At 38.3% G+C, this 26,983-nt stretch overlaps 1 protein-coding gene across 1 annotated transcript in view; it reads right to left on the reverse strand.

The window, feature by feature from the left end:
- Positions 1-5,484: 5,484 nt before the first annotated feature.
- Positions 5,485-26,983, reverse strand: part of LOC126334429 (hydroxyacid-oxoacid transhydrogenase, mitochondrial) — a 65,183-nt gene continuing 43,684 nt past the window's right edge. Inside the window, exons 7-10 of the mRNA XM_049996838.1 lie at positions 16,974-17,132; positions 13,288-13,439; positions 10,035-10,156; positions 5,485-5,983 (exon numbers count right to left, since the gene is read on the reverse strand). Coding sequence (XP_049852795.1) covers positions 5,900-5,983; positions 10,035-10,156; positions 13,288-13,439; positions 16,974-17,132 — 517 coding nt within the window. The 3' untranslated portion in view covers positions 5,485-5,899. The remainder of the gene's footprint in view (positions 5,984-10,034; positions 10,157-13,287; positions 13,440-16,973; positions 17,133-26,983) is intronic.

The following is a 26,983-nucleotide window of genomic DNA, read 5'->3' on the forward strand; positions in this document are numbered from 1 at the left end:
CACTGACTGAACACTTAGCATTTCTCGTCAGTGAACTCATAACTGCACAAGAATGCCATAGTTAGTGTCCCTCCACTTTCTTTTGAGATCACTAGACATTATCAGATAATTTCAGTACATTTTACAATAAACAAACAATATCACATAATGTGCACTCAAGTCTTACTGCCTTTTACTAATGATTACAGTCATGGTCACATTCAGTTGACAGGTATACCTTTGGCACTTACTGCACCTTCTATATCTATCAAACTATTTTTGTGTAAACAATGAATGAGAAATAAAAAGTATGAAATAAAAGGATCGGGAGATGCATAATGCATTTACAAATACAAAATTAGTGTATTATAAGTATTTCGCATAAAATAGAAAATTCTTTTTGAGAAAAAGCAGTTTAAATGCAAAATAGAAAAAGGGATATTGTGTTTGCATTCCAGATATATTTATTTTACGTAACTAAGTATTGCATTTAGCACAACTCTCTCTCTCTCTCTCTCACACACACACACACACACACACACACACACACACACACACACTCACACACTCACTCACTCACTCACTCACTCACTCACTCACTCACACTAAAAAATGACGCACCCTGAAAGAATAACTGAATTTTCCTGATGTGATGTGTTTCAGGCTGTTCAATGACTCAGCCTACTGGCCCATTTGACAAGTCATGTGCAGTGATCGTACTCCAACTCACTGAATGCCAGATACTTGTGCATGTGTTCTCAAGAGCTCACAATGTATGCTTTACAAGAAATTCATTGAGCAGGTCTCCAGTGTTGCGAGACGTGTTCTAATTTTTCATTCCTCACCAATATTGCTGTCAACTGAATGGAGGGATAATATGATAAAATATTGCTTTGTGATATCTTTTAGCTTATGTTTATACTGCATGAATGCTGGTTGCATGGATTGCCCTAATTTCCTTCAGATTTTTAAATGTATATATCCAAGTACAGCAGCTTATTGAGTTGTGCTCATTAAATTTTTTGATACAAAATTAAGTGTCTTAAATATTAATCACTGTGATAATCCATCTTAATGATAGTGGGAGAGCCAGCCATGACAAAACTATTCCACTTTGAATGCAAGGACTTTGAACTGCAGTTGAACAGGATGGACAGTGTCTTGTACATGCTGTTCAGTGTGATGTTGTTTAGATTTATAATCAATAATGTTACCTAAATGTGAGTGATGGGGAATGAACTGCCTAAAGGAATAAAAGGTGGAAAAACTAAGAAAAGCTATTCTTCAAACTACAGGTTAAAGTAGTTGTCATAAAACTTTTTTGCTCCAATACCAACATTGTGGGGCAGCACCTATGGCCACACATATACCGAACTGCTTATTAATTGACAGTCTACATAAATTAGTATGTTATGAGCAACCCAATAAACTAGCTATAGTAAGAAGCATGATAAGACGGACTACGGATCCCAACCACTAATTGTTAAAAGTCGGCACCATTCTGAATGCTGTGTCATATCTTCCTGTTTTGGTTTGCTGTCACCCTCAGTGGCCCTAAAGATGCAGAGGTGTAATTGCCTGACACAGTGTTGTTGTCTGTGAGAGCAGATAATTAACTGGTTAACAACAGTAACTGTACATACATTTAAATGGATTATTCAATATGAGACATGATCACAAATGTTTACTAAATGTTTTGAATTTCATTTTCCTTCTGCTCATTTTGATGTATTACAGCCAGTCTTAATTTCATATTACTTTGTACAAATCTTTACCACATTTGAAAATGACCATGTCTATAATGAGCGTTTATAAATCTATGCCACTTCTGTAAAGATTTACAGATAACTAGCTGAACGGTACACTTTGCACACACCTGTGAGTTGTAAGGCGTACCCTGGAGCAGATATAGACTCAGATCACAATATAGTAGTGATGAAGAGTAGGCTGAAGTTCAAGACATTAGTCAGGAAGAATCAATACGCAAAGAAGTGGGATACGGAAGTTCTAAAGAATGACGAGATACGTTTGAAGTTCTAACGCTATAGATACAGCAATAAGGAATAGCACAGTAGGCAGCACAGTTGAAGAGGAATGGACATCTCTAAAAAGGGCCATCACAGAAGTTGGGAAGGAAAACATAGGTTCAAAGAAGGTAGCTGCAAAGGAACCAAGGGGAACAGAAGAAATACTTCAGTTGATTGATGAAAGGAGGAAGTACAAACATGTTACGGGAAAAATCAGGAATACAGAAATACAAGTCGCTGAGGAATGAAATAAATAGAAAGTGCAGGGAAGCTAAGACGAAATGGCTGCAGGAAAAATGTGAAGACATCGAAAAAGATATGATTGTCGGAAGGACAGACTCAGCATACAGGAAAATCAAAACAACCTTTGGTGACATTAAAAGCAACGGTGGTAACATTAAGAGTGCAACGGGAATTCCACTGTTAAATGCAGAGGAGACAGCAGATAGGTGGAAAGAATACATTGAAAGCCTCTATGAGGGTGAAGATTTGTCTGATGTGATAGAAGAAGAAACAGGAGTCGATTTAGAAGAAATAGGGGATCCAGTATTAGAATCGGAATTTAAAAGAGCTTTGGAGGACTTACGGTCAAATAAGGCAGAAGGGATAGACAACATTCCATCAGAATTTCTAAAATCATTAGGGGAAGTGGCAACAAAACGACTATTCACGTTGGTGTGTAGAATATATGAGTCTGGCAACATACCATCTGACTTTCGGAAAAGCATCATCCACACAATTCCGAAGACAGCAAGAGCTGGTAAATGCGAGAATTATCGCACAATCAGCTTAACAGCTCATGCATTGAAGCTGCTTGCAAGAATAATATACAGAAGAAAGGAAAAGAAAATTGAGAATGCGCTAGGTGACGATCAGTTTGGCTTTAGGAAAAGTAAAGGCACGAGAGAGGCATTTCTGACGTTACGGCTAATAATGGAAGCAAGGCTACAGAAAAATCAAGACATGTTCATAGGATTTGTCGACCTGGAAAAAGTGTTCGACAATATAAAATGGTGCAAGCTGTTAGAGATTCTGAAAAAAGTAGGGGTAAGCTATAGGGAGAGACGGGTCATATACAATATGTACAACAACCAAGAGGGAATAATAAGAGTGGACGATCAAGAACGAAGTGCTCGTATTAAGAAGGGAGTAAGACAAGGCTGTAGCCTTTCGCCCCTACTCTTCAATCTGTACATCGAGGAAGCAATGATGAAAATAAAAGAAAGGTTCAGGAGTGGAATTAAAATACAAGGTGAAAGGATATCAATGATACGATTCGCTGATGACATTGCTATCCTGAGTGAAAGTGAAGAAGAATTAAATGATCTGCTGAACGGAATGAACAGTCTAATGAGTACACAGTATGGTTTGAGAGTAAAATGGAGAAAGACGAAGGTAATGAGAAGTAGTAGAAATGAGAACAGCGAGAAACTTAACATCAGAATTGATGGTCACGAAGTCAATGAAGTTAAGGAATTCTGCTACCTAGGCAGTAAAATAACCAATGACGGACGGAACAAAGGAGGACATCAGAAGCAGACTCGCTATGGCAAATAAGGCATTTCTGGCCAAGAGAAGTCTAATATCAAATACCGGCCTTAATTTGAGGAAGAAATTTCTGAGGATGTACGTCTGGAGTACAGCATTGTATGGCAGTGAAACGTGGACTGTGGGAAAACCGGAACAGAAGAGAATCGAAGCATTTGAGATGTGGTGCTATAAATGAATGTTGAAAATTAGATGGACTGATAAGGTAAGGAATGAGGAGGTTCTACGCAGAATCGGAGAGGAAAGGAATATGTGGAAAACACTGAAAAGGAGAAGGGACAGGATGATAGGACATCTGCTAAGACATGAGGGAATGATTTCCATGGTACTAGAGGGAGCTGTAGAGGGCAAAAACTGTAGAGGAAGACAGAGATTGGAATACGTCAAGCAAATAATTGAGGATGTAGGTTGCAAGTGCTACTCTGAGATGAAGAGGTTAGCACAGGAAAGGAATTCGTGGTGGGCCGCATCAAACCAGTCAATAGAAAAAAGAAAAAAAAAAAACCGAGTGTGATGGAAATTGGTAAATGTGATGTACATGTAAAGGCAAAAAATGATTACAATTTCAGGATAATTGGACAATTTATTCAAGAGGGAAGGCATCACAAGTTGGTCCTTATATAACGAGTTATTCACCTTGACATTGATTTACAGAGTTGTTAGATGTCCTCAAGATGGATATTGTACCAAATTCTGTCCAACTGGTGCATTATATCAAGATTTTGAGCTAGTTGGAGGCCTTGCTTGTAATGCTCAGATGGGGATATTCTGGCAACCTTGCTGACCAAGTTAGAGTTTGGCAAGCACAAAGACAAATAGTAGAACCTCTCAGCGTGTGTGAGTGGGAATTATCTTGCTGAAATGTAATCCCAGGATGGCACATAGTGAAGGGCAGCAAAACAGGGCATAGCACATCATTGACATACCGTTGTGGTGTAAGGGTGCTATGGATGACAACCACAGCAGTCCTGCTACAAAGCTACAAAATATAGTCATACACCAGACCATCACTACTGGTTGTTGTGCCATATGACAGGCAACAGTCAATTGGAATCCTACCCTGGTCCAATAAAATCAAGCAATGTTGAGGGATTAGGAAATTACACACAAAGTAGTAGATGAGTTAAAAATCTGATGATAGCCAAAGCAAACTAGTAATAGTAAGAAAAGCATTTATGAAAAAGAGAAATTTGTTACTGGTGAAAATAAATTTAGTTGTTGGATAGTGTTTTGTGACGGTATTTTTCTTGAGTGTAGCCTTCTATGGAAGTGGAACTTTAACTTTGAGTGTTCAGAAGAGAAGAGAATAAAAGCTTTTGAAATGTGGTGCTACAGAAGAATGCTGAAAGGATTATGGGTAGATCAGATAGCTAATAAAGATGTACTGAATCAATCTGGGAAGAATGGAAATTTATGGCACAACCTTACTCTTGATAGGATACATCCTGAGGCATCAGTTTGGTTATGGAAATAAGTGTGTGGGGGTACCAATTTTAAAGGGAGATGTAAACTACAATACAGTAAGCTGTTTGAAATGAATGTTGGTTGCAATAGTTATACAGAGATGAAGGGGCTTGTATAGCATATAGTAGTGTGGACAGCTGTATGAAAATCAGGCTGAAGAAACAACAGAGGAGGAGGAGGAGGAGGAGGAGGAGGAGGAGGAGAAAATCTGAGCGTTTCTGTAATTCGCATAGTTTTTGCTCTATGATACTCTTCATCTTGCATGCTTTTTTTAACATGGTCAGATACTCACTGAGGAGATTGATTAATCTTTGATTGAATCAAATGGTTGATGTCTTTATGAGCTGCAAAGATTGAATGGAAACTACTGCTCTGCTGTATTTTCTGTAGGAATACATGATTTGCATGCTCATCTAATAGCCTTAAGGTGGAACCACAGAGAGATATGTATGAACAACCTTAAAAATAAACATTGAATTAAATTTATTTATCAATTTTTAACATCCAGGTACAAAAGATACACATAAAAATACGTAACAAATTGGTGCTTTAACAGCAATAATCCACTGAAACATATGCATGTACACATCAAAACATTTTTTAATACATTAATAACAAAAAATATTTGTGGATTTCGTTTCCCTTCAGATGACTTGCCTTCTTACAAATACCAAAAATGTTGCAGTAAATTTATGTGGGTTGATTGTGTCCACATTACGTTATATGGGGAGAAAATCTCTTTGAGCATGTTATGCATTTTCTTATTGGCGGATTTGCTGTCCAGCTGCCTCTCTCCAGTTATTGCACAAAAACAATCTCTCACAAATAAGAATCATCTTGCATAGCTTCATATATTCCATATTTCTGGACACGAGTTGTGACTAATACACCGTAAATGAATTCTCAAACATTGTTGTCAGATCCTCTTCAGTTTGTTCCAATGGAGCCAACTTCCTGACACGGTGCTGAAAAATAAATTTTTAATTTAGAGACCAGAGGCTGTCAAAAATAAAAAAGATAAGCAATGCCTTAACTGACAGGTTATGGAAAAATTTGATGCAGGCAATGTCAAACTGGCTGACAATTTCTAAGTTAATTTTTTTACAAAATACCCATGACATTTTGAGAATTTATTCTCATTACGAAGTCCAACATTTACATAGGTACTTTATGTGATGTTTGTACGTGTGCTATTTTGCCTCTCTTTGCCCTGCAGCCATCATTTTTGGTTTTAAGGTAATGTGTCACCTCTATTACATATAGTAGACACCACCTGCCCAACTCTCCCCCCCCCCCCCCCCCCCCCCCCCCCGCACACACACACACTATGCGAGATCAAAAATAAAAATGTGGTATTTTTGCACAATATTTTAATTTCACATAAATGAATTGTATCAGTGATAGTTTGTGTGTATGTGTGAATTTCTGCAAAATGGAGGCACACCGTACCTTAAAACCACAGATAATGCTTGTAGACGAAGAGAGGTAGAACACACATATGCAAACATAATATAAAACATGTTTGCACTTAATAATGATGATAAATTCTTTAAACAAGTCATGCTAGGCATGAAGAAATACACAACTGGTCCATTGTTTCATTATTTAAATCAAATTTCCTTTTTATGTGATCCCATTAACACATTACATCATGAGCTATTACCATGCGTTTCCAAGACGCTTTCATGTTGCAGAGGGGTGTACCTTCACTAGTCAACCAAAAGATTTACAAATTAAAAAAGAAAAAACTTAACATACAAGCCTACAACATTGGAATACGAGCTGAAAAACTTTTACTCTTTCGCAGTGGACGGTTTGATATAAATAACAGATACCACAACTTCTGAAATTGTAGTCCTGAGATAAAAAAAAGGGATAGTAGATATTCTAGAGAAAAGAGTTACTCATTACATGTGTGTATATTGTGGTGTGATGCACGTTAATCTGTAGTGACCAACTCAGATTTTTCTGTGTGCTTTTGACAAATGTTTGTGTAATTTAACATGTCCAACATATATTTTCAGCTTTTTCATTGTAGTTAGTTAGTTAGTTAGTTATGCCATAACTTTGATGATTTAATATGCTGTCAAGACACAACTGACCAGTGTTGTCTAATTAAGCACATAGGGTACAGTTACACAAAAGAGAATTCAGATTGTTTGTTTGTTTGTTTGTGTGTGTGTGTGTGTGTGTGTGTGTGTGTGTGTGTGTGTGTGTGTGTGTGTGTGTCTCTCTCTCTCTCTCTCTCTCTCTCTCTCTCTCTCTCTCTCTCTCTTTCAAATGTATCTTCAGCCAGGGAGCTAGGATAGATAGAGAAAGGTTTCTCAGAGCAGAGATTTTTTACATCTACACTCTGGAAACCTTACAAATGAAGGGTACTTCCTGTTGCACAAGGTGGTAGAGCTGCTTCCAGATCTATTTGGATGACTGCTTGAATGTTTTTGTGTACACTGTAATTAGACTAATCTTGTTTTTGTGATACCTACAGCATTGATACATAGGAGGGTGTAGTATATTCCTAACTTAAAGCTGATTCTTGAAATATTTTTAATTAGGTTTTCCACGAGATAGTTTTACTCGTATGCATCTTCAAGTGTCCGATTTTAGTCCTTTCTGCATATCTAGCATGTTTCACATGTCAAACAAACCTGTGACGATTCAAGCTGCTTTTTATATGCATTAATCTGCTGTTAATCCAATTTGGTATGGTTCCCACATAACTGTGCAGTATTCTGGGATTTATCATAAATATCTTTTAACTAATGTCCTGTATAAACTGGTTCATTTCCAGGTACTAAGAGAATCAAATTAAAGTCTGGCCTCCACTTTACCTATGATCAATTCTACGTGATCATTCCATTTCATATTCCTACAAATTGTTACACCCAAGTATTTGTGCGAGTTAACCCTATCAGTGACTCATAATTGGAATTGGTCGTCATATGGTACTACATTCTTTCATGGATACAAATTGTTTGTAGGAGCAAGTATAAAAGTGTATACAAATCAGGATATATCTGGCATCTACAAGATCACTTCTAGCCAGTGCAACATATTTTATATAGATTTGAACAACAGAAATATATCAGTTTAAACAGTGTATGGACTACTACAGGTAGGGGATATAACAGACAGAGAGCAGTACATACTCAAGAAAAGGCTATGTTGAAAATTATTTGTGTATCACTAGACCACCTCAGAACTATACCATACATGAGTGAGTTAGGAAAATGTTCCTACCTTGGTGTTAACTTTTAAATGATATAAATCACTGAGCCCTGTCATGTGATGTATGACTGTTGCATACAATGGATGAATTTAAGTAAAATTGACAGTGTACCAGCATGTGTAAAACCACTATCAAATAATTTGCAAATGGCAAATGAGCAATTAAACTGTAAAACAATGTATATTTCAGAGAGTTTAGCTACAGTTGAAATGAGCAACTGTACATAATACAGGATCATGACAGAAATGAGAATCTTCATATGTTACAATGTGTTAATTTTAACTGGTCGTAGTATTTCCAGTGCTATATACTGGGAATGCTGTTTATGCTGGTAAAGGGCATCATATGGAAGGAACTCAAAGGGAAGTCTAGAGCAAAACACTGCTGATACTTTTGGACTGTCAACTAAGTGTGTGCCAGAGATGCAGATGGCTCACAAAATCTGTCAGCAAGAAGTTTATGAGCTTGTTTCACCAATTTCATAGTCACAACTCAGTTCTTAATGAGGTGTTTTGTGCAGAAACATGAGCTGTGGAGGCCTGGGCTACAGGTTAATGAATGTTATATGGAAGGGATGGTAACAACTTTTATGTAGCTAGCACTATTCACATTTTGTGGAGAGAGATCTAGAACCACAGGAGGGAGAGGGGGGAAAGGGAATGGAAAGGATGAGGTGGTAGGAACACAGAGGAAGATGGGTAGATAGGAGGAGAGGTGAATAGATGGCTAATAAGAGAAAGAGGAACAAAAAAAATGAGGACAATGGCTTGGATTTGGAAAATAAGTAAATTGTACTTAGCAGTAGACACTGAAGTTTTGTAAGGTGTAAGACTGTTTTGACTCACTATTGGCATAGGTCACAAAAACTGCACTAACAAATCTGTTTCTAAATGTACCACAAACTTGTAAAGCCCATCATATAAATAGTATAAACTTCAACCTACAAAGTCAATCTTCATGATTATATCCACAATCAGCCTGTAAACCTGTTCTAATGAACAATTCTTGGTGGAAAAAAAGAATCAAAGAGAAAAGGTAGTAACTCACTATAGAGTTGTGTTGTGTGGTCAATATCCATACAAACAGGAGTGGAAACATTACTAACCTATCCAATGATGTCCTTTGGAGCCAGCTAGTGCAGAATACAAACAAACATGCACTTGCATAGGTACAATGTCCCAGTTGACAATGTAACAACACTGCAGCTGTCACACAAAAGTAATGAAATGCTAACAGAGTTTTACGAGGTATCTTTGAATTGGCTTCCAACACTACAGATCTGGCCAACACATTAAAACAGTATGCCAGACTCTGGTGTCCTTTTGTCATGGGCATGGAACCACCAAGTAAGGCATGCTTAAGGCACATCTTACAGCTTCTACATGCCAACAGTATTTTACCAAACTTTGCATAAGGGCTGTTGCTGACACTGTGGGACAGGTGGTCTTAAAAACAACAGGGCAGAGGGGAGGAAAGAGCCAACACCTATATTGCCACTTCGCTAAAATTATACAGACATAGTTCTGGGTGATATGAGATACATGTATTGAAATATTTCACTTTAATATTTAACTTCAGTTGCTAATGATAGGGTATGTAAAACACAAGAATAATAAGCAAGGAAAAGACAGTACATTGTGTTCATGAAAGACTGCTATCATTTAGAAAATAAGAAACTGTTCTATGTAAATTCCATATTGCCCATTGTTTAATGAGGCTCTTATGTTACTATTTTCTGGCATAGTGTCTTTATTCACCATTATGTATAACCCTGCTGGAAGACTTACCTGTGGAACAGTGCCTTTAACTAAGTTAGGAACATCATCTTTAGTGAAGCCAAGGGCAGACAAGCCATTATCTACTTTCATGACCTGCATATATTCTCTTACAGTATCTGCCAAGATCTTTCCTGCAAACAGTTAGATACATGACTTGTGAAAAATGCTGTTTATCCTCTTAAAAACAAAGCAATTGGTTCACTGTATCCAGACTAATGACAAAAATGTCAGTTAAACTATTGTATGAAAAAATTACTCAAAAAAAGATTAAGAACATTAAAACCTGAGCTGATCAGTGAAATAATTCAGGATAGTATTTAAAGCTCAGATTAACGCAATATTTCAATTTAAACATCAATAATTATTTGACATACAATTTCAACCAAACTCATAGGGTAATGGTACAAAGCCAGGTGCTCTCAAGCAGTATACAGACTAAAAGAGTAGATTAAGCATTACCAAATGGTTAGAAGTATCACAATGTGAAGCAACACAGCATTTACCAAAAACCAAACAACTGTAAATACGAGGCTATGGTTTAAGGAACATAAGTAAGGATTCTTTGCAAAACCAAGTAATACTGGCCTTTCTAGTCTGTCAGGTACCATTCAAGGTACTGGCAGATGTACAATGAAAAATGAGAAATCAATCATAAAAAATAATTGTAAAAAGAATCTGCTAGTAGTAAGTACAAGGTATTTTGCCATCAGTCTTCTGGCTGGTAAAATGTGGCCTGGAACGAATTCTTCTCCTGGGCAGACATCTTCATTTCCGAGTAGCACTTGGACTCAACATACTCTATTTGCTAGATATATTCCAAACTTTGACTTCCCTTACTGTTTTCTCCTCTACAGCTCCCTAAAGTACAATGGAATTACTCCCTGATACTCCATCTTCTAACTGCTGTTTCCCATATATCCATTCTGTCACCGATTCTGCAGGAAACCTCAATTCTCATCTTACCAGCCCATAATTCTCAGGATTCTTCTGTAGTGCCACTTCTCAAATGTTTCAAATCTGTTGTTTTCTATTTTCCCATAATTCATTATTCACTTCCATACAATGCTATGCTCTAAACGTACATTCTCAGAAATTCCTTCCTCAAATTTAGCCCATTGTTTGCAACCTGTACACTTCTTTTGGCCAGGAATGCCCTCTTTGCCTACACTAATCCACTTTTAACATTCTCCTTGCTTAATCTGTCAGGTGTTATTTTGTTTGCACAGTATCCTTCACTTCATCTACTTCACAGTCCCCAAATCTGATGTTGACAGTATCACTTATTTCACTTCTGCTACTCCTCATTACTCTCATCTTTCTATAATTTACTCTCCATTCATGTTCTCTACTCATTAGACTGTTCATTCCATTCAAAAATTTATTTAGTTCTTCCTCACTTTCACTGGGGATAACCATGTCATCAGCAAATCCTACCATCAATGTTCTTTCATCCTGAATTTTAATTCCACTCTCTAATCTTTCTTTTATTTCCATCATTGCTTCTTCATTGTATAGACTGGACAGTAGGGGTGAAAGACTGCATTCCTGTCTCGCACTTCATTCTATTGTTCCCTGTTGTTTCTTGTATATTTTGTGCATTACCCATCTATATAGTTTACACCTACTTTCCTGAGAATTTCTAACAACTTTCATCTTTTTATATTGCCGAATACTTTTCTAGGTCAACAAATTATATGCACGTTTCTTGCTTTTTCTTGAATCCTGCATCCTACATCAGTCTGATACATAAAATATATATCTTTGAGGAAATGTAAGAGATTTTATTGGTCATAAGTGTCCCAAAATGCAGTGCCATGCCTCTTCAAACAACATTCTTATACCTCACGTCACTGTATTTTGTTCTGTGGAACTCAAACATGTATATTTTGTAATGGTTGCCAATAAAATATTTCAGGACAGTGGAAATTAAAATGTCCTGTAGTGCCTCTCCTGCTCTGAGTCGGTCAGTTTGACATCCTAATATTGAATGGGATTATTTGTAACCAGGAGAACAAGAACTCTTCAGAAAATCTGGACTCTTTATTGCCTATTAGCTAATAACTTAATCTTCTGTGAAACGTAAAATTAAATATAGGATACCTAAAACCAGTTAAGACAAGAGACAGGCAAGACAGTACACATTTCTTCAATCCTAAGGTCCTAGCAATTTTTCTCTCCAATCTTGCTACAGCTTTACGTGGCGTGCTTTCCTTTCTGTGAAAGTGAAAGTTTCCTCTACCACAGGGTACTTATCAGTCAAGATAACATGATCTCAGTTCTAGCACTTCATTCATGAGCACATTTCATATATCAAGTGGCAATCAAATGGCACAATTTCTGTTCCATTTTGTTTTTGTTTACTACTGGTTCATCTTTTGAAACAGCAAAGGGACTTTTTTATTTGTATTCAGAAATGAAAAGGTTGCTTTTAGAAAATGATGATATCTTTAATAATATCTCACAGTTAGATTAGAGTTACTTTCATTCCAGTTGATCCATAGTTGGCAACACAAAGATGAAAATTGCATAGAAAATATTCAGAATCATTTCATGACATCAAAACACTGCAACAGATCCCACAACATGCTTCTGCTCACATTTATTCACCCCGCCCTCACATTTGTTCACCCCGCCATTGCTATTTGTCTACTTGTAATAGAGGTACAAACATGCCAATAATACGGAATGATTGCCTGGGAGTTCTTATCACTGTTTTGTAGATCACCCTTTGTGCAAACCACCACATCTAATAAAGCACAAATTCTAATCAGTTTACACCCCAAGGAAGGTAATTATTATTGACAGTTCTGTTGCTCTGGAAAGGACATCATGTGGGATGTTGCAGCTATGCAGAAATGAAAATAACAGCTGACAAGTGGCAGCAGTAGAGTGGTGTGTCAAACTGACCTTAGGGTTGATGACCAAAACAACATGTATCTGACATTAACTTATTCCATCATTCAGTAACAACGTGATTATGTCAATACAAAAATAAATTCCCCTAGCAGGTGAACAACATAGAAACAGATCACAGGGATAAAATGTAATATTGTTCTTTTGATGTTGTGGATCTGGAATTCTAATTTAGAGATACTAATTCATGCTTCTTGTGGTTTTCCTCAACCACTTACAAACTACCACAATAATTCCTTTCCCAAATAACCCAGTAAAATCTCCTCCAAACATTAAGTCTGACCTCCACTACAGATATCCTCACAGCCAATGAGAAATTAAATCCAACCAGTAAAGAAAAAACACATACCTCCATCTGCCCTCTTAGCATTTCTTACATCAGCTCCTAGGATACCCGCTGCTTCAATATGTCTGTCAGGACATGCTGGTCCCGTAAAGTTGAAAACTGCTGGTGCACTCATTACAACAGACAAGCCATGTGGAATGATGGGATGATCCTTGCTAAAATCAGTGACAGACAAAAGTATAAATAAATTTTATTATCAACAAAAATGTAAAAAACAGTTCTTACACTACTATTGAATAATTTCAGATCAGGATAGCCAGCCAAATTAAAATACAGTTGAAAATTCTGGGACTCAAGAATAGTACAAATGAGAAAAGAGGAAATAATTATCCAGTCACTCATGTAATTTTAAGTAGTGGATCAATAGTACGGATGGTAAAGTAGATTTTTTTTTTTTTGAGATGACAAAATCTTTCTAACAATAAAGACCATCAAAACATAGTACACTAGTGCCATGCCTATTGAAAGTGCAAAACCATGGTGATAACATGCAAAAAGGTCAAACTGACATGTGGTGTTTGACATTTTTGCGTATGCAGATGATTATCTGCACAAATTAGGAAGGAGGTATATCATCTATATTCTGTACATAAAGAAAGATCACTCAGCAGGTTTCTCATTCGCTAATTGTGTTTGAATGTTGTTCGTTTGCAAGAAGATTGTGTTATCCCTCATGCAAAAATGATGATTGTCTTCCAGTACATGTCGTAATTCTGTAGCAGCAAGATTGTGACCTACAGCAGCTGCTATTAATCGTTCTGCGATTTTGCTGTTCGAGTGGTCCGTATCCCACAATTGTCATGTGAATATTGAACCAATGGATTCAGGAATGCCATATTCAACACCATGCAGGATTTTAATGATGCTACATGACTTGTGCCTGAGAGGATTGACATATTGTTTGCTAAGCCATAGAAGGTGGAATAGCCCTGTCATGGAGCTTGAGTCAGAAAATGAGCTTGTTTGCAGCAATAGAAGTGTCCAAACGAACTGTGTCTATATCTAGAGCGTCATGTGCTGTGAACATGATAACCATTGTTGTGGGTGTCTGAAGTGGCAACAGAGGGAGGTGTGTCAACAGTGGTTCACCCAACATCCACACTGGTCACAGGAGCGCCACCACATCACCTTTTCAGATGAGTCCTGCTTTTGTGATTATCATCACAATAGGCATGTTCATGTGTGAAAATTCTGAAGAGAATGGATGTTGCCTGAAAGCATTTGTCACATTCACACGGAGATGTGGTGAGATGGTATGGAGAACCGTTGAGTGCACTAGGCTATCTCTTGTAGTACACGTAACTAGTAATTTGGACACTAGGCGTTACATTTCCAATGTGCCGAGGCCAGTGACTGTACCCTATCTCCAAAGACTCTGACATTTTCTTTCAACTAAACAACAGAAGGGAGCATGTTGCCTTTGCAGTGCTGGTGCAGACAGTTTTCAATTGTTGTCCAGCCCAGCACATTCTTCAGATTCCTCATCCATTAAAAAACATCTGCTCATATATTGCTGAGAAACTGGCATTCTGCCACTTGTCGGTCTCTATGATTGATGAACTCAAGTACAGAGATGAAGCGGTATGGGATGGTATATGAGTATCTGTTATCCAAACTCCGTATGTCTATTCCCTGCCTTGTTAGAGACATTTTAACTGCAATAGGTGGCAACTGTATGTACTAATTCACACACTCTGAATACTGTCAGTTCACTTACAAATTTATTCATGTGTTGTTGCTCAGGAAGTGAAATTTCATTACATGCTATGCTTCATGGTGTTGCAACTTTAATGGTCAGGAGTGTATTTTCCTGTACAAAACTGCACTTAGCCTTATTTGCCAACTGTTCACTGTGAATGATAATACTCTTTATGGAAAAGTGCACTTCATTGGGACTGGTGACAAAGTGTATAACTAAAATACAAATGAGTATTAAAAAGAAGACTACTTTCAACTGTTTGCAGAATACTGATAGGGAAACAACATTCTTAAGCGAGTAGAGCTCATGGTTCTCTGTTACAGATCCTCAATGTAGAACAAGAGAAAAGTACTAGCTGTTTTTAGGAGTGATATTACTATGGCCTACTCAATGCAAACAGAAACAATAGAATACTTTTTTTTAAAGTAACTATGCTGTTTTTATATATGGATTTTAGTCTAACTCTACAATATATTTATGAATACTTAATCATTAGTTTTACCTAATTGGTGTGTTACCTACAGCTTTGTTTACTATGTTTTCAGATAACCGACAGAGAAATGTTGCAGGGAGTTGATAACATAACCCTAACATCCAAGAAACTAAATTTCTAGATAATATGACACTAAATTCAGCTGTGTAACACAAACACTTTAGTTTGTTCCCCTATACCTTAAATAATAAGGAAAACCGAAATGACACAAAAGTTTAATTTTTGGTTGGGCATAATGAAGAAAATCCCATCTATAAAAATAATCTGCATGTAGTAAAATTACAGTGTTTCAGAAGTATGTCATAAGGAAGGTAACTTTCAGTTCTGGAAACAAGTCAGTAAAGTAATAAATGTGAATTATTTTTATCCAGTAGTCTCTTGTGTCACATTCTGAAGTAACTCAACCTTAAATGGAAACTAGTTCTACAAATGCAATTTATGGTAATTAATTTTGATGCTAGGTTGCCTGAACATTATATTTAGGATATTATGATGTGATATTATACTTGCACCACAGATCTGGTTATTTGCAGTATATTGCATTGTAACTAGTACTTTCACACAGACATTCACAACAACAAATATGGGATGACCAAAAATTACCTAGTCCTTACTCTCAGCTGATAGAAATTCTGCATATAAAAATTAGAAAAAAGCAACTTTTGAGGGGAGGAGCTATAGGGCAATAGGGGCAGGAAAGTGAAACCCTGTTTATTTCGAGAACTCAGTATCTTTCTTTCATGTAACATTTTATTCTTCTGTATTTTTAAAGATTCCTATAAACAAATCAGTATTTGATCACTGCAAACAATAATCATCCTCTACATGATAATGTCCAGGGATGGTAGGAATTCATTTTCTTTCATTTGTTCATAAAGATGATTTTGCCATTCTTATAACTTCAAGTTGAACAAATATATTTCAAGGACGACACAATACATGAAGGTCACAGATCAAGTAAACAGAGCAAGACGTGTGGCACTTTTAAAAGTGAAATCATAACTGAGTCCGAGTCTAGCGGCCGCTGGCTGGCTGGCTGGCTGGCTGGCTGGCTGCTTAGGTGGCACTGCTGTTGCATGGCTAGCAGACAGCGCCGCATGTAGAGGACGCGCATAACTGCGTGGCAGCACTTTGAAAGATCAGCGAGTCACAACAGCCATATATGCCATTTGAGGAGAGAAATGAATTTAATATGGTTCCAGGAAATACTACTGCAAAATACCAAGTACAAATAGGGAATTGTTCAAGGCAACTTAAAATAATAGTACTATGATCGCTCATATGCTGCTGCAGTACTCTGTGTGTTAATATAGTTTCATATTTGTCTCCGGCTTATGAGGAAGATACAATACAAAAACAGTTTCTCATGTACCACATTTTGCATTTTCAATGTGGCAGTACTGCTAGATTACATCAGTAATTGTTTGTAGATCAACAAATCCCACAATGGTTTACAAATTGTCCTTTATCTCTTACAGCGGTAAGTACATCACATACCTGTAACCTTCAGGTTTGTAATCTTTCACATTCCCAGATATTGCATATGACAGACCATGGCAAAGGTGCACTCCGGCATTACCGAAGCCAACACCTGCCATTACTGATGCCAAGTGCATGGCAGATCGGGCCTCGACGTCGTCTGGCTGGTAAACTGACCTAAACAACACATTATTGTTTGACTTAAATTTCTCTGATACTTTCTAAGTAAAAGTAAAACTAAGGTACAGCAGAGGGAGAGAGAGAGAGAGAGAGAGAGAGAGAGAGAGAGAGAGAGAGAGAGAGAGAGAGAGAGAGAGAGAATTATAAATTATTATTTCTCTTCTATTATTCAATCATCATGTTTCATGGTCCAGCATGGCTTTTTTCATTAATAAATTGCTAGCAAATGTGAAAGAAGCAATAAGCTACAAATAAAGTTAAGATACTTTTGTATTTTTAATATGATACTTATGCACAAGGTCACCAAGCCACATGGTATACATTAAGAATGTGAAGTAAATGACAGAAACTGCCTAACAACCACTGTTTAAGTACAATTAACTATTTGTGCTTATGCAAGCGATATTTAACACAGTAAAAGTAAAATAAATGCCACTGACTCACTGATATTCATCTCTTGTGGAAGCCTCGAACATATTCTGATCTCAAACATAATGACATAGCTCTAACAGTTATTTCCTCCATGTTCATCTGCCTGGATTACAAAAATGTCGATAACATGAAGCCTAACTTGCACTTTCTTCATATGACACTTTTACACACATCCTCCAGTGTGCGCACAACCCCCCCCCCCCCCCCCCCTGCACATGGCTGTTCATACTGTTGGACAGCTTGATGGCAAGCATACCAACATAAAAATCTGTGAAATGACTGCAGCAAATCTGGTAAATGACACGGTTGCTTTCACAGGCAGCCCACCCCCTGATGGGCTGGGATAAACCTGTCACAGGATAGTAACAGAAAATGCTGGGTGGGTGTATTGGGCAGGTTTTGCACCTGGGTCTTCCTCAGGTATATGACCCATGTAGCAGGGGGTCGACGTTGGGGATGACATAGGGATGGATTAGGACATTGTGGAGGTTGGGAGGGGGAGTGAACAACACTTTAGTAGGGGTGGGAAGTATGTCAGTAGGATGTCCCTCATTTCAGGTCCTGATGACAGATAGTTAAAGCCCTGGCAATGCTTGTGGTTCAGTTGTTCCAGTCTGAGGTGGTACTGGGACAGCCTAACGAAAATATTTCTCAGCCCTCCTGGTCTTCCATCATCCACCCAACCTCAACTACATCCTAGTCCATCCCTATGCCACTCCTAATCCCTTGCTACAAGGATCATATCCCTATGGAAGCCCAGGTGCCAAACCTGCCCAATCTACCCAAACAACATTTCCTATTCCAGCCCTGTCACAGGTTTATCCTACCCCATCAGAGGCCAGTCCACCTGGGAAGGCAGCCATATCATTCTCCAGCTCTGCTGCAATCATTGCACAGCATTTTGTGTTGATATGACTACCAACCAGCTGTCCATCAGGCTGAACGGACACCGCAAAACTGTGGCCAAGAGCAAAGCAGACGACCCTGTGGCACAGCATGCAGCTGAATGTAACACACTTGATTTAAATGGCTGCTTCACTACCCAAACCATCTGGAACCTTTCCTCCACCATCAGTTTTTCTGAGCTGCACAGATTTAAGTTATCCTTACAACACATTCTCCACTCCCAGCCTCAACCTTTGGTAATACCATCTCCACACTCTCCTCCCAACAGTTTCCATTCCCCCTGTCCTATCATCTCCTCCCCATTCTCATCCCTAATCCTGTTTATCTGCAGTCCTCTGCCAACTCATCCGCCCATCCCTCCCCGCTCCTCTCTTTTTTGCTCATTTTGTCGACACCTACCTGCCCCGCCAACCTTGTGATTCTGCACATGTTGACAGTCTAGTCCCTGTATACTCCACCAAATAGCGTTCTTGCCACCTATACACTACTATCACTTCCTGTTCCTCACCCCCTCTATTGCTGCTTGCATCCCACATAATGTTGCATTCTGGCTCGAGAAGCTGGAGTTGCTTCAGAAGCAAAAACAGAAGGGATTTCTGCTTCACTTGTGAGCAGGGATCAAAAATGGGTTCATTAAGATAACCATGAACGCAAAAAATCATGGCCAAACCGAGTATTCATGCCTCCAAGATCTGCATTTGGGTGGACCAGCTCAGCATCATGTACTATGAGGTGTTAAAACCAAGTGAAACAATCACAGGTGCTCATTATCGAATGCAAGTAATGTCTGAGCACAGCATTAAAAGACAAATGGCCACAGTACAGCGAGAGAGAAAGTGATTTTGCATCATGACAATGCTCGACCCCACATTGCAAGAGAGATCAAAACATATTTGAAAACGTTAAAATGGGAAGTCCTACCCCACCCACTGTATTCTCCAGGCACTGCTCCCTCTGACTATCACCCGTTTACATCAATGGCACATGGCCTGGCTGCCCAACAGTTCCAGTCTCATGAAGAAGTCACAAATTGGATCGATTCGTGGATCACTTCAAAAGATGAACAATTTTTTGACGCAGAATTCGTACACTGCCCATTAGATGGGAGGAAGTAGTGGCCAGCAATGGAAAATACTTTGAATGATATATGTGTAACCAATCTGTATCATTAAAATCTCAAATGTTGGGGAAAAAATGGTGGAAGCAAAGTCGTAACCTCATACAAAAGCATCATCAGAGTCTCAGGGATTAAGAAAGTGAAATTTATAACAAAGTGTTACATATGCAATCTTATACTGACAAGCCAAAACATTATAACCACCTGCTTAATAACTGGTTTGTCCATCTTTGGAACAACTTACATCGTTTATTCCGCATTTTAGTGATCCAAAAGTTTGTTAGTAGGTTTGTGGAGGCATGTGGCATTAGCTTTTTATGCACAGGTCATGTAATTCGCATATACTATGGGTTGCTGGCTTGTGTATGTGGGTGATGGTGCCCGATAGTGACCCAGATGGGTTCCATATGGTTATAATCAGGTGAATTTGGTTGCCAAGTATCAACATAGGCTCATTAGTATGTTCCTCAACTCACTGTAGCATGGTGTTCTGGCTTCAAGACATGGACAATTATACTACTGAAAGATGACATTGCCTTGGGGAAGACATCAGGTCCCATGCAAGTGTGGGAAAATGTCTCCCATAGCATAAGACTGCTCCCACCAGCCTGCATGTGTGGCGCATACACATTTCGAGCCACTGTTCATCTAGATGATGGCATTTTGTGAAGATGACTATCGACATAGCGTAGCAAAAAATGAGATTCACCCAAAGAGGTGATATGTTTCTACTGATCAATGGTCGAATCCCGATGGTCCCATGCCCACTGTTATCACAATTGACAATGTCACTGGGTTAATATGTGGCCATGTAAGGATGGTCTGCTGAGGCACTGCATTTTTGACAATGTACAATGAACGGTATGCCCCAAAACACTTGTGCGTGCATCAACTGTGTGCTCTTTCATCAGAGGTGCCACAGATCACCATCTATCCTACATTATAGGGCAGTTAATCCTCCAAACCCCACGTTCTGTGAAGAGTCTTTGACATCCAACCATTCAGCACCTAGTGGTACTGTTGTCCTACCTCTTTCTGTAGTTGCTCATGACAGTAGCATATGAATATTTAGCCAGATTCGCCATTTTCAAGGTACTTGTTCACTGGCTCTGCATAATAATAGCCTTCCCTTTGTCAAAGTTGCTTATCTCAACGAATTTCCCAATTCGTACCACATATCTTTGCTACAGTGATCCCCATCAGTGTCTGCTCCACTTACATACTTTTGTTACCATGTCAGATGGCATCCAGCTTTGCAGTGAGCAGTGGTCATAATATTTTGGCTCATCAATGTACATTGAGACTATCAGCATCATTACTTTTGTTGTACATCCAACTTAACCTCTGGTGCCAGCAATGTAATCAGTCACCCACTGTACTTTAAACTTAAGATATCTTATTATGGATGGAATATGTTCATTAATATCAATTTGAGATTCCATATTTTCACATTTTATTGTATAATTCACAATGGAAATTCCAGATATACTGGTGATGTTCTTGTAATGTTATAGACTGAAATCTGTCAGTAAAAGCTGCCGAGTGCAATTGGTGGCTGTCCTGAAAAGGCTTAATTTCAACAGTCACTGTTTCCCCTGCAGGCAATGCCTACTCTCACTAAAGTAATGTGTGTGTCAGTGTTCATCACAAGAGCACCACTAAGTCAAACCATGCTCAGTTTGCTTGCTGATGCCAATGTGATGAGTTAAATTTAATCATACAGTACAAAGTAGTAACAGACAAATGTCAGGGGTAAATACAAGCAGTTACTTTTAGATAAGTGTGTGATAAAATTCAGGTCAGTGCTTCTGCCCTGAATATTATGATTGAGTCTGGCACTGATAAATAGGCTTTTTATGACATTAGGAAAAATCAAATTAAAAGTTTGGACTTTGTGCTAAAACAGAATGAACTAGCTGAAAAAACTAAAGCTGACAACTGTACCAAAACTGACCATTTATGATGATGTGGACACCCTGTACAAAAAACACTTCATCACATTTCCTGCGAGAGCAGATGAACTGCAGGCTGCAATAGGCTGTTTCACAGCTAGTAATGTTTAGCTTCCATAATTGAGACAAGATCTTTAACAGGAAAAGAGTGTGAGCTCTCTGCATTCCATACTGAGTGCGGCTCTGTTGTCACTGTACTGCTCACCTAACGCTGCTATCTAGGCTGAGAGATGGCACCTATGCTGAGAGATGGTGTTCTGGTTACTATGAAATACTTTTCATTTTCAGGAAACTATTCAGTTTTTTTTCTTTTTTTCCCGTCTGACAGGCTGATACCTTTGCTCAATAAAGAGCTGAATTTATTTTCATTATTTGTCATACTTACAGTGTTGCACAAAACTCTGAAGAATTTGTACAAGTAAAAATGCATGTTGTAAACTTTGAGTAGCGTTTATCTTAGCTCATACATTGCAGTGTATGAAATGTATATAAAATAACAAAACTTTATTTAAAATTGAGAGCAGAATGCCATCTCATTTTGTTATTGGTTTTTATATCCCATGGACAATCACTTGCGACGTCCCCATTCCCGTCCCCAAGCGTCAGGAGCCAAGTCGTCGTCGTCATGTATCAAAAATTGTTCTAGATACCAAAATGAGGATTTTTGCAAATGACAGCATGTGGAGATGCATGTATGTGGTGCAATAAATACTTGCATATCTTGCTGAATCAAAAAGTTTCAAGTAACTCGCCCAGATGACGGGGTCAGCAGAATGGGATGTGTAATCGTGTCAAAAGTGCATAAGGAAAACTCAGGGGCCGTTTTAAAAACATGTCCTTAACACTTAGTAGTGGCAGAGCATGATGCGTTAACTCATCCACACATGTTGCAAGTGTTGATTGCCTGGTTCATTCATGCTTCCATCCACCCACCCAGTTTCATGAATCAAATCAAGGAGGAGAACCTACAGTTATGTAGAACAAGGCAGGGTATATATTAACAAAAGATAAGGAAAACATAAATGTGTCTGTTACCGTATTAACAGCACACTATCACTATCCTGCTCAGTACTGTTTATGATTACGAAACCTAAAAACTCAATTCGCCACACAGAGTGGTCTCTTACCAGTCCCACGACAACTTCATCCTTTAAGTTCAAAAATTATTATTAAAAAGTTAAAATTGAAACCTAAATATTTGAATATGTGAAAGTATTATTGATTTTAGACAATGCTCCTTCTCAACCCCCTCACCGTGTAGTGACAATGGACTTAATGAATTCATGTTTCCCTCTCCAAACACTACTTGGCTGGGGCAGCCTATGGATCAAGCATCTTTACAGACCAAAGTAACTTTATGAATATATGGTTTTCTTCAACCAAGAAACAGAGTTTGGTCTTTAAGGAATTTAGATTTCCAGGTAACATTTGGAGTTACAGGCATAGAAGAACAAAGGATGTTCATGACTTTATGTACAAAGATGGAGAATATTTTGGCAACCAAATCCTGACTGAGGACAAAATAACAGACAAGGCGAAGGCATTTACAGCAGAGAGGAGGAAATCAAAAATATCAGTGAATGTACAGGAACAAACCAATGTTTTAGCTATCAAACTTGGGGAAATTTTGAACATTAATCCAAATTATCGAAAGTATTACTTTACATTAATAGAAACATGACAAAAATTGATAAAACAACAGAGCACAGTGTTGGGACCCTTGCTGTTATGTTCTACATAAATGACATTGTGGACAATATTATTAGTAAGACCCTGACAAGATTTCTAAATGCTGCAAGGATTGACAACTTGCTTTAAATGTTCAGAAATGTAAAACTGTGTACTTCACAAAACAAAACAAAATACATATCTCTTGACTATAATATCAATAAGTCACAGTTGGAATTGGCCAACTCATACAAATACTTGGGTGCAGCACTTTGTGGACATATGAAATGGAATGATCACATTGACTCAGTCATGGGTGAAGCACCTGGTAGACTTAAGTTTCTTGGTAGGATATTGGGAAAACAATTATTCTACAAAGGACATTGCTTACAGATCACTCATGTGATCCACTCTAGAATATTTCTCAAGCGTATGGGATGCATACTAAACACGGCAAAGAGAGAGATTAAATGTATAATACAGAGAAGGGCAGCATGAATGGTCACAGGTTTGTTCGACCTGTGGGAGAATGTTGGAGAGATGCTGATGAAACTGAACTGGCCAATTCTTGAAGATAGACTAAACCATCCCAAGAAAGCCTACTTACAAAGCTTCAATAACAGGCTTTAATTGATGACTCTGAATACATTATGACCCCTTAAGTACTGCTCACGTAGGGATCGTAAGGACAAGATTAAATAATTACAGTGTGCACAGAGGCATTTAAACAGTAATTCTTCCCATGCTCCATATGTGAATGGAATGGGAAAAGATCCTAATAACTGGTACAATGGGCCATACCCTTTGCCAAGGACTTCACAGCTGTTTGTAGGTTACAGATGTAAATGTAGAATCAGCCAAAAATTAGTTACTTCTTTAAGTACATAGTGTTCATAATTAAAGTTCCAGTATCAAAATGCTATAGAAAGAGAACAACTACCGTATTTACTCGAATCAAGGCCACACTTTTTTTCCAGTTTTTGTATTCCAAAAAACAGCCTGCAGCTTAGAATCGAGTGCAAAGCAAGCAGAAGTTCTGAAAAATGTTGGTAGGTGCCGCCACAACTAACATCTGCCGTCGAATGTATGTAACGCTACACAGACATGCTTTGTAGGCACAAAGATAAATACTGGCATCAAAACCCTCTGCGTCAGTAAAAAATTTTTTTTAAAAAAAGAGGTGGAAGACCAGCTTTTTTTCTCTGCCCCGAGTTTTGATCACTGCATTTTCATACATTATCCAACGAAGTAAATACAAATTCCGTATTGTTCATCTTCGAATGTAACAGAATTTCAATGTACTACAAAAATCCGACTGCCAAGACTGTTTGGGATGTTTGTCAATATGGCCAACTCTACGTTTTGAATTTTTTCCTACCTGTGAGAAGAGATGGTTGCTAATAGGAACCTGATGAAATGTGAATTACATACAGTATTCTCTTCACCATAAGAATAATATGAATATAAACATTTTGCCATGTATTGTTTCGTGTTTGCTGCTATCTCATTTAAACCCTGTCTGCCTAATAAACTACGAAACTGAAGTGAGACAACAGCAAACGTGGAAGAATATACGTATCGTGTCAGGTTTATATTCATATTATTCTTATGCCTAATAGTGATACAGTCAGAAATGAGGCATGGCAACTGACTAGCTTTTTAAATTTAAGAGGACTAATTTCTGTGCAGAATTTGATGTACTAAAGAAACGGCAGCAAAGATTTTCAAATGGACTCTCATTCAGAACATGTTCTATCATACACAGTCTATTATTTGGTTCTTGTTCATCATTATCAAAGAAAGCAGCAGTGTAAGTAACAATAAATAGCAGTCGCTTGCCATTGTTTCGCTAATGAGACGATTCCTCTCTTTTTTTTAAATTGTAAGCGGCGGTAGTGCGCAAAAAAGAAAGCAATGTCGCGAGCGGCGACAGGCCGTAAACACACACTATCAGAATGTAACAAACAATGCGTGCCACAGTACAGTAAAGCATTTTCAGCTTAGAGTGACGTAAACACCTATAACAAAGAATAAGGCACTTATCAGATCAAAGCAAAATAAGCAATCGATTCAAACCAGATGAAGCACACGAAAAAGGAAGGGTACCTGTATAAATACGGACGGAGCACCTGACGCATAGCAATGGCTACCTGGTAAAGCTTAACTGCTAAGCTTAGGACTCGCACCAAACTACTGTAGGTGTATCGTCATTCATATGACCTAAATTGTGTATCATATTACAATGGACCAACTTTGTTTAAATTTGGAGGTGCGGCCTAAAACTTTTCTCTCCCCTTGAATTTCGAGTCTCAAATTTCAGGTGCGGCTTAGATTAGAGTAAATACGGTACTCAGAATGGCATCAAAATTGAACAGCATGTTACTGATGCAGGAGAAGAAAGTCATGAAACAAAATTTAAAGAAAATTTTACTAAGATGTAGCACTGTAAGTATTTTTAAGTAAACGAGGTCAGCTACAAATAACAGTTTAATCACAGTACAATTGCTATGGTTTGAGTAGCACATTACACCATCCATACTATTCAATGTGCATGGCTGCACAAGTTCTGCAGTCTGCAGTTCTGCAGTCAGTTGTGGCAGTGTTAAGTAAGCCATTTCACTGAAGCAAGGTTGTACCATATTAGACGGGAAAAATTAGTTTTTAATTGCCCTGAGGTAAAAAACAACATAAAAAGCAAACTGGCATCAGTTTTTGTGTCTCCTGGGAACAGAAGCTGCATAAAAATCAATATCACATCAATTTCAAATTTTCGTAAAACTTGCGTAAGACATATTCAATATGCAATCCACCATTTTCTGCCACAAGATAAAATAAAAAAAACAGCATGCTCCACAACAAATTGGTGTACCTCAGGGGTCACACTCAGAATACGATACAGGATGTGTACTTTCAATTCACCTATGGTCTTAATTGGAGCACAGAACACATCTTTCAGACAACCACACAGCTAGAAGTCACATGGATAAACGTCAGGTGACCTGGATAGCCACGCTGTAGGGAAATGATGGCAGATAATTCCAAAATTTTCAAAATTCCTCTGCAGCAGCCACTTCACTGGCTGTACAATGGGCAGAGGTGCACCATCTTGTGTAAAATGATCCTACTCATACATTTACACTGTTGAAGGGTTGGAATGCAAAAGGTGCACAGTAGACACTCAGAATTTCCCAGTGATGGTACAGATAACAAGACACAAAGGTCTAATCTGCTTTAAAAAAAAAAAAAAGAAGGCCCTATGATAAACAATGCTGTCAACCTGCACCACATAGACATCTTCGCAAAATGAAGTGATATCGGTTATGTGTGTAAGGATTTGCTGTTGCCCATATTCGGCATACTGACATGTCCTTGGAGGTGTATATTTCTTTTGCTGGAAGGTCAGCAGGAAGCAACTCCTGAACATGGGCAATTTTGTATGCATGCCAATGGAGGATATTTTGTAGGATTTTATGCACCATGCGCACAGGCATGTCCATTGTTCTGACAATTCCCCATGCACTGCATGTTTACATGCCACCACTTGACCCCTCCTGCAATGCTGTGCCTGTCCACATCCTTGACAGATCTCAGATCGACTGCTTTCCTCCCTCTGCCACACTGCAGTTAAAAAAACCTGCCTTTTCGCATTTTTTAATAATTTTCTCCACACCCTGAGCAGACTTCAATCCAATGCCTTTTTTCATACCTCGAGTGTCTAGAACTTCTGTACTGCTGTGCACGCACAGTCACCATTCCTGTAAAAGAGCTTTACC

This window comes from Schistocerca gregaria, chromosome 1, assembly GCF_023897955.1.
Source record: "Schistocerca gregaria isolate iqSchGreg1 chromosome 1, iqSchGreg1.2, whole genome shotgun sequence".
Classification (NCBI taxonomy): Eukaryota; Metazoa; Arthropoda; class Insecta; order Orthoptera; family Acrididae; genus Schistocerca; species Schistocerca gregaria.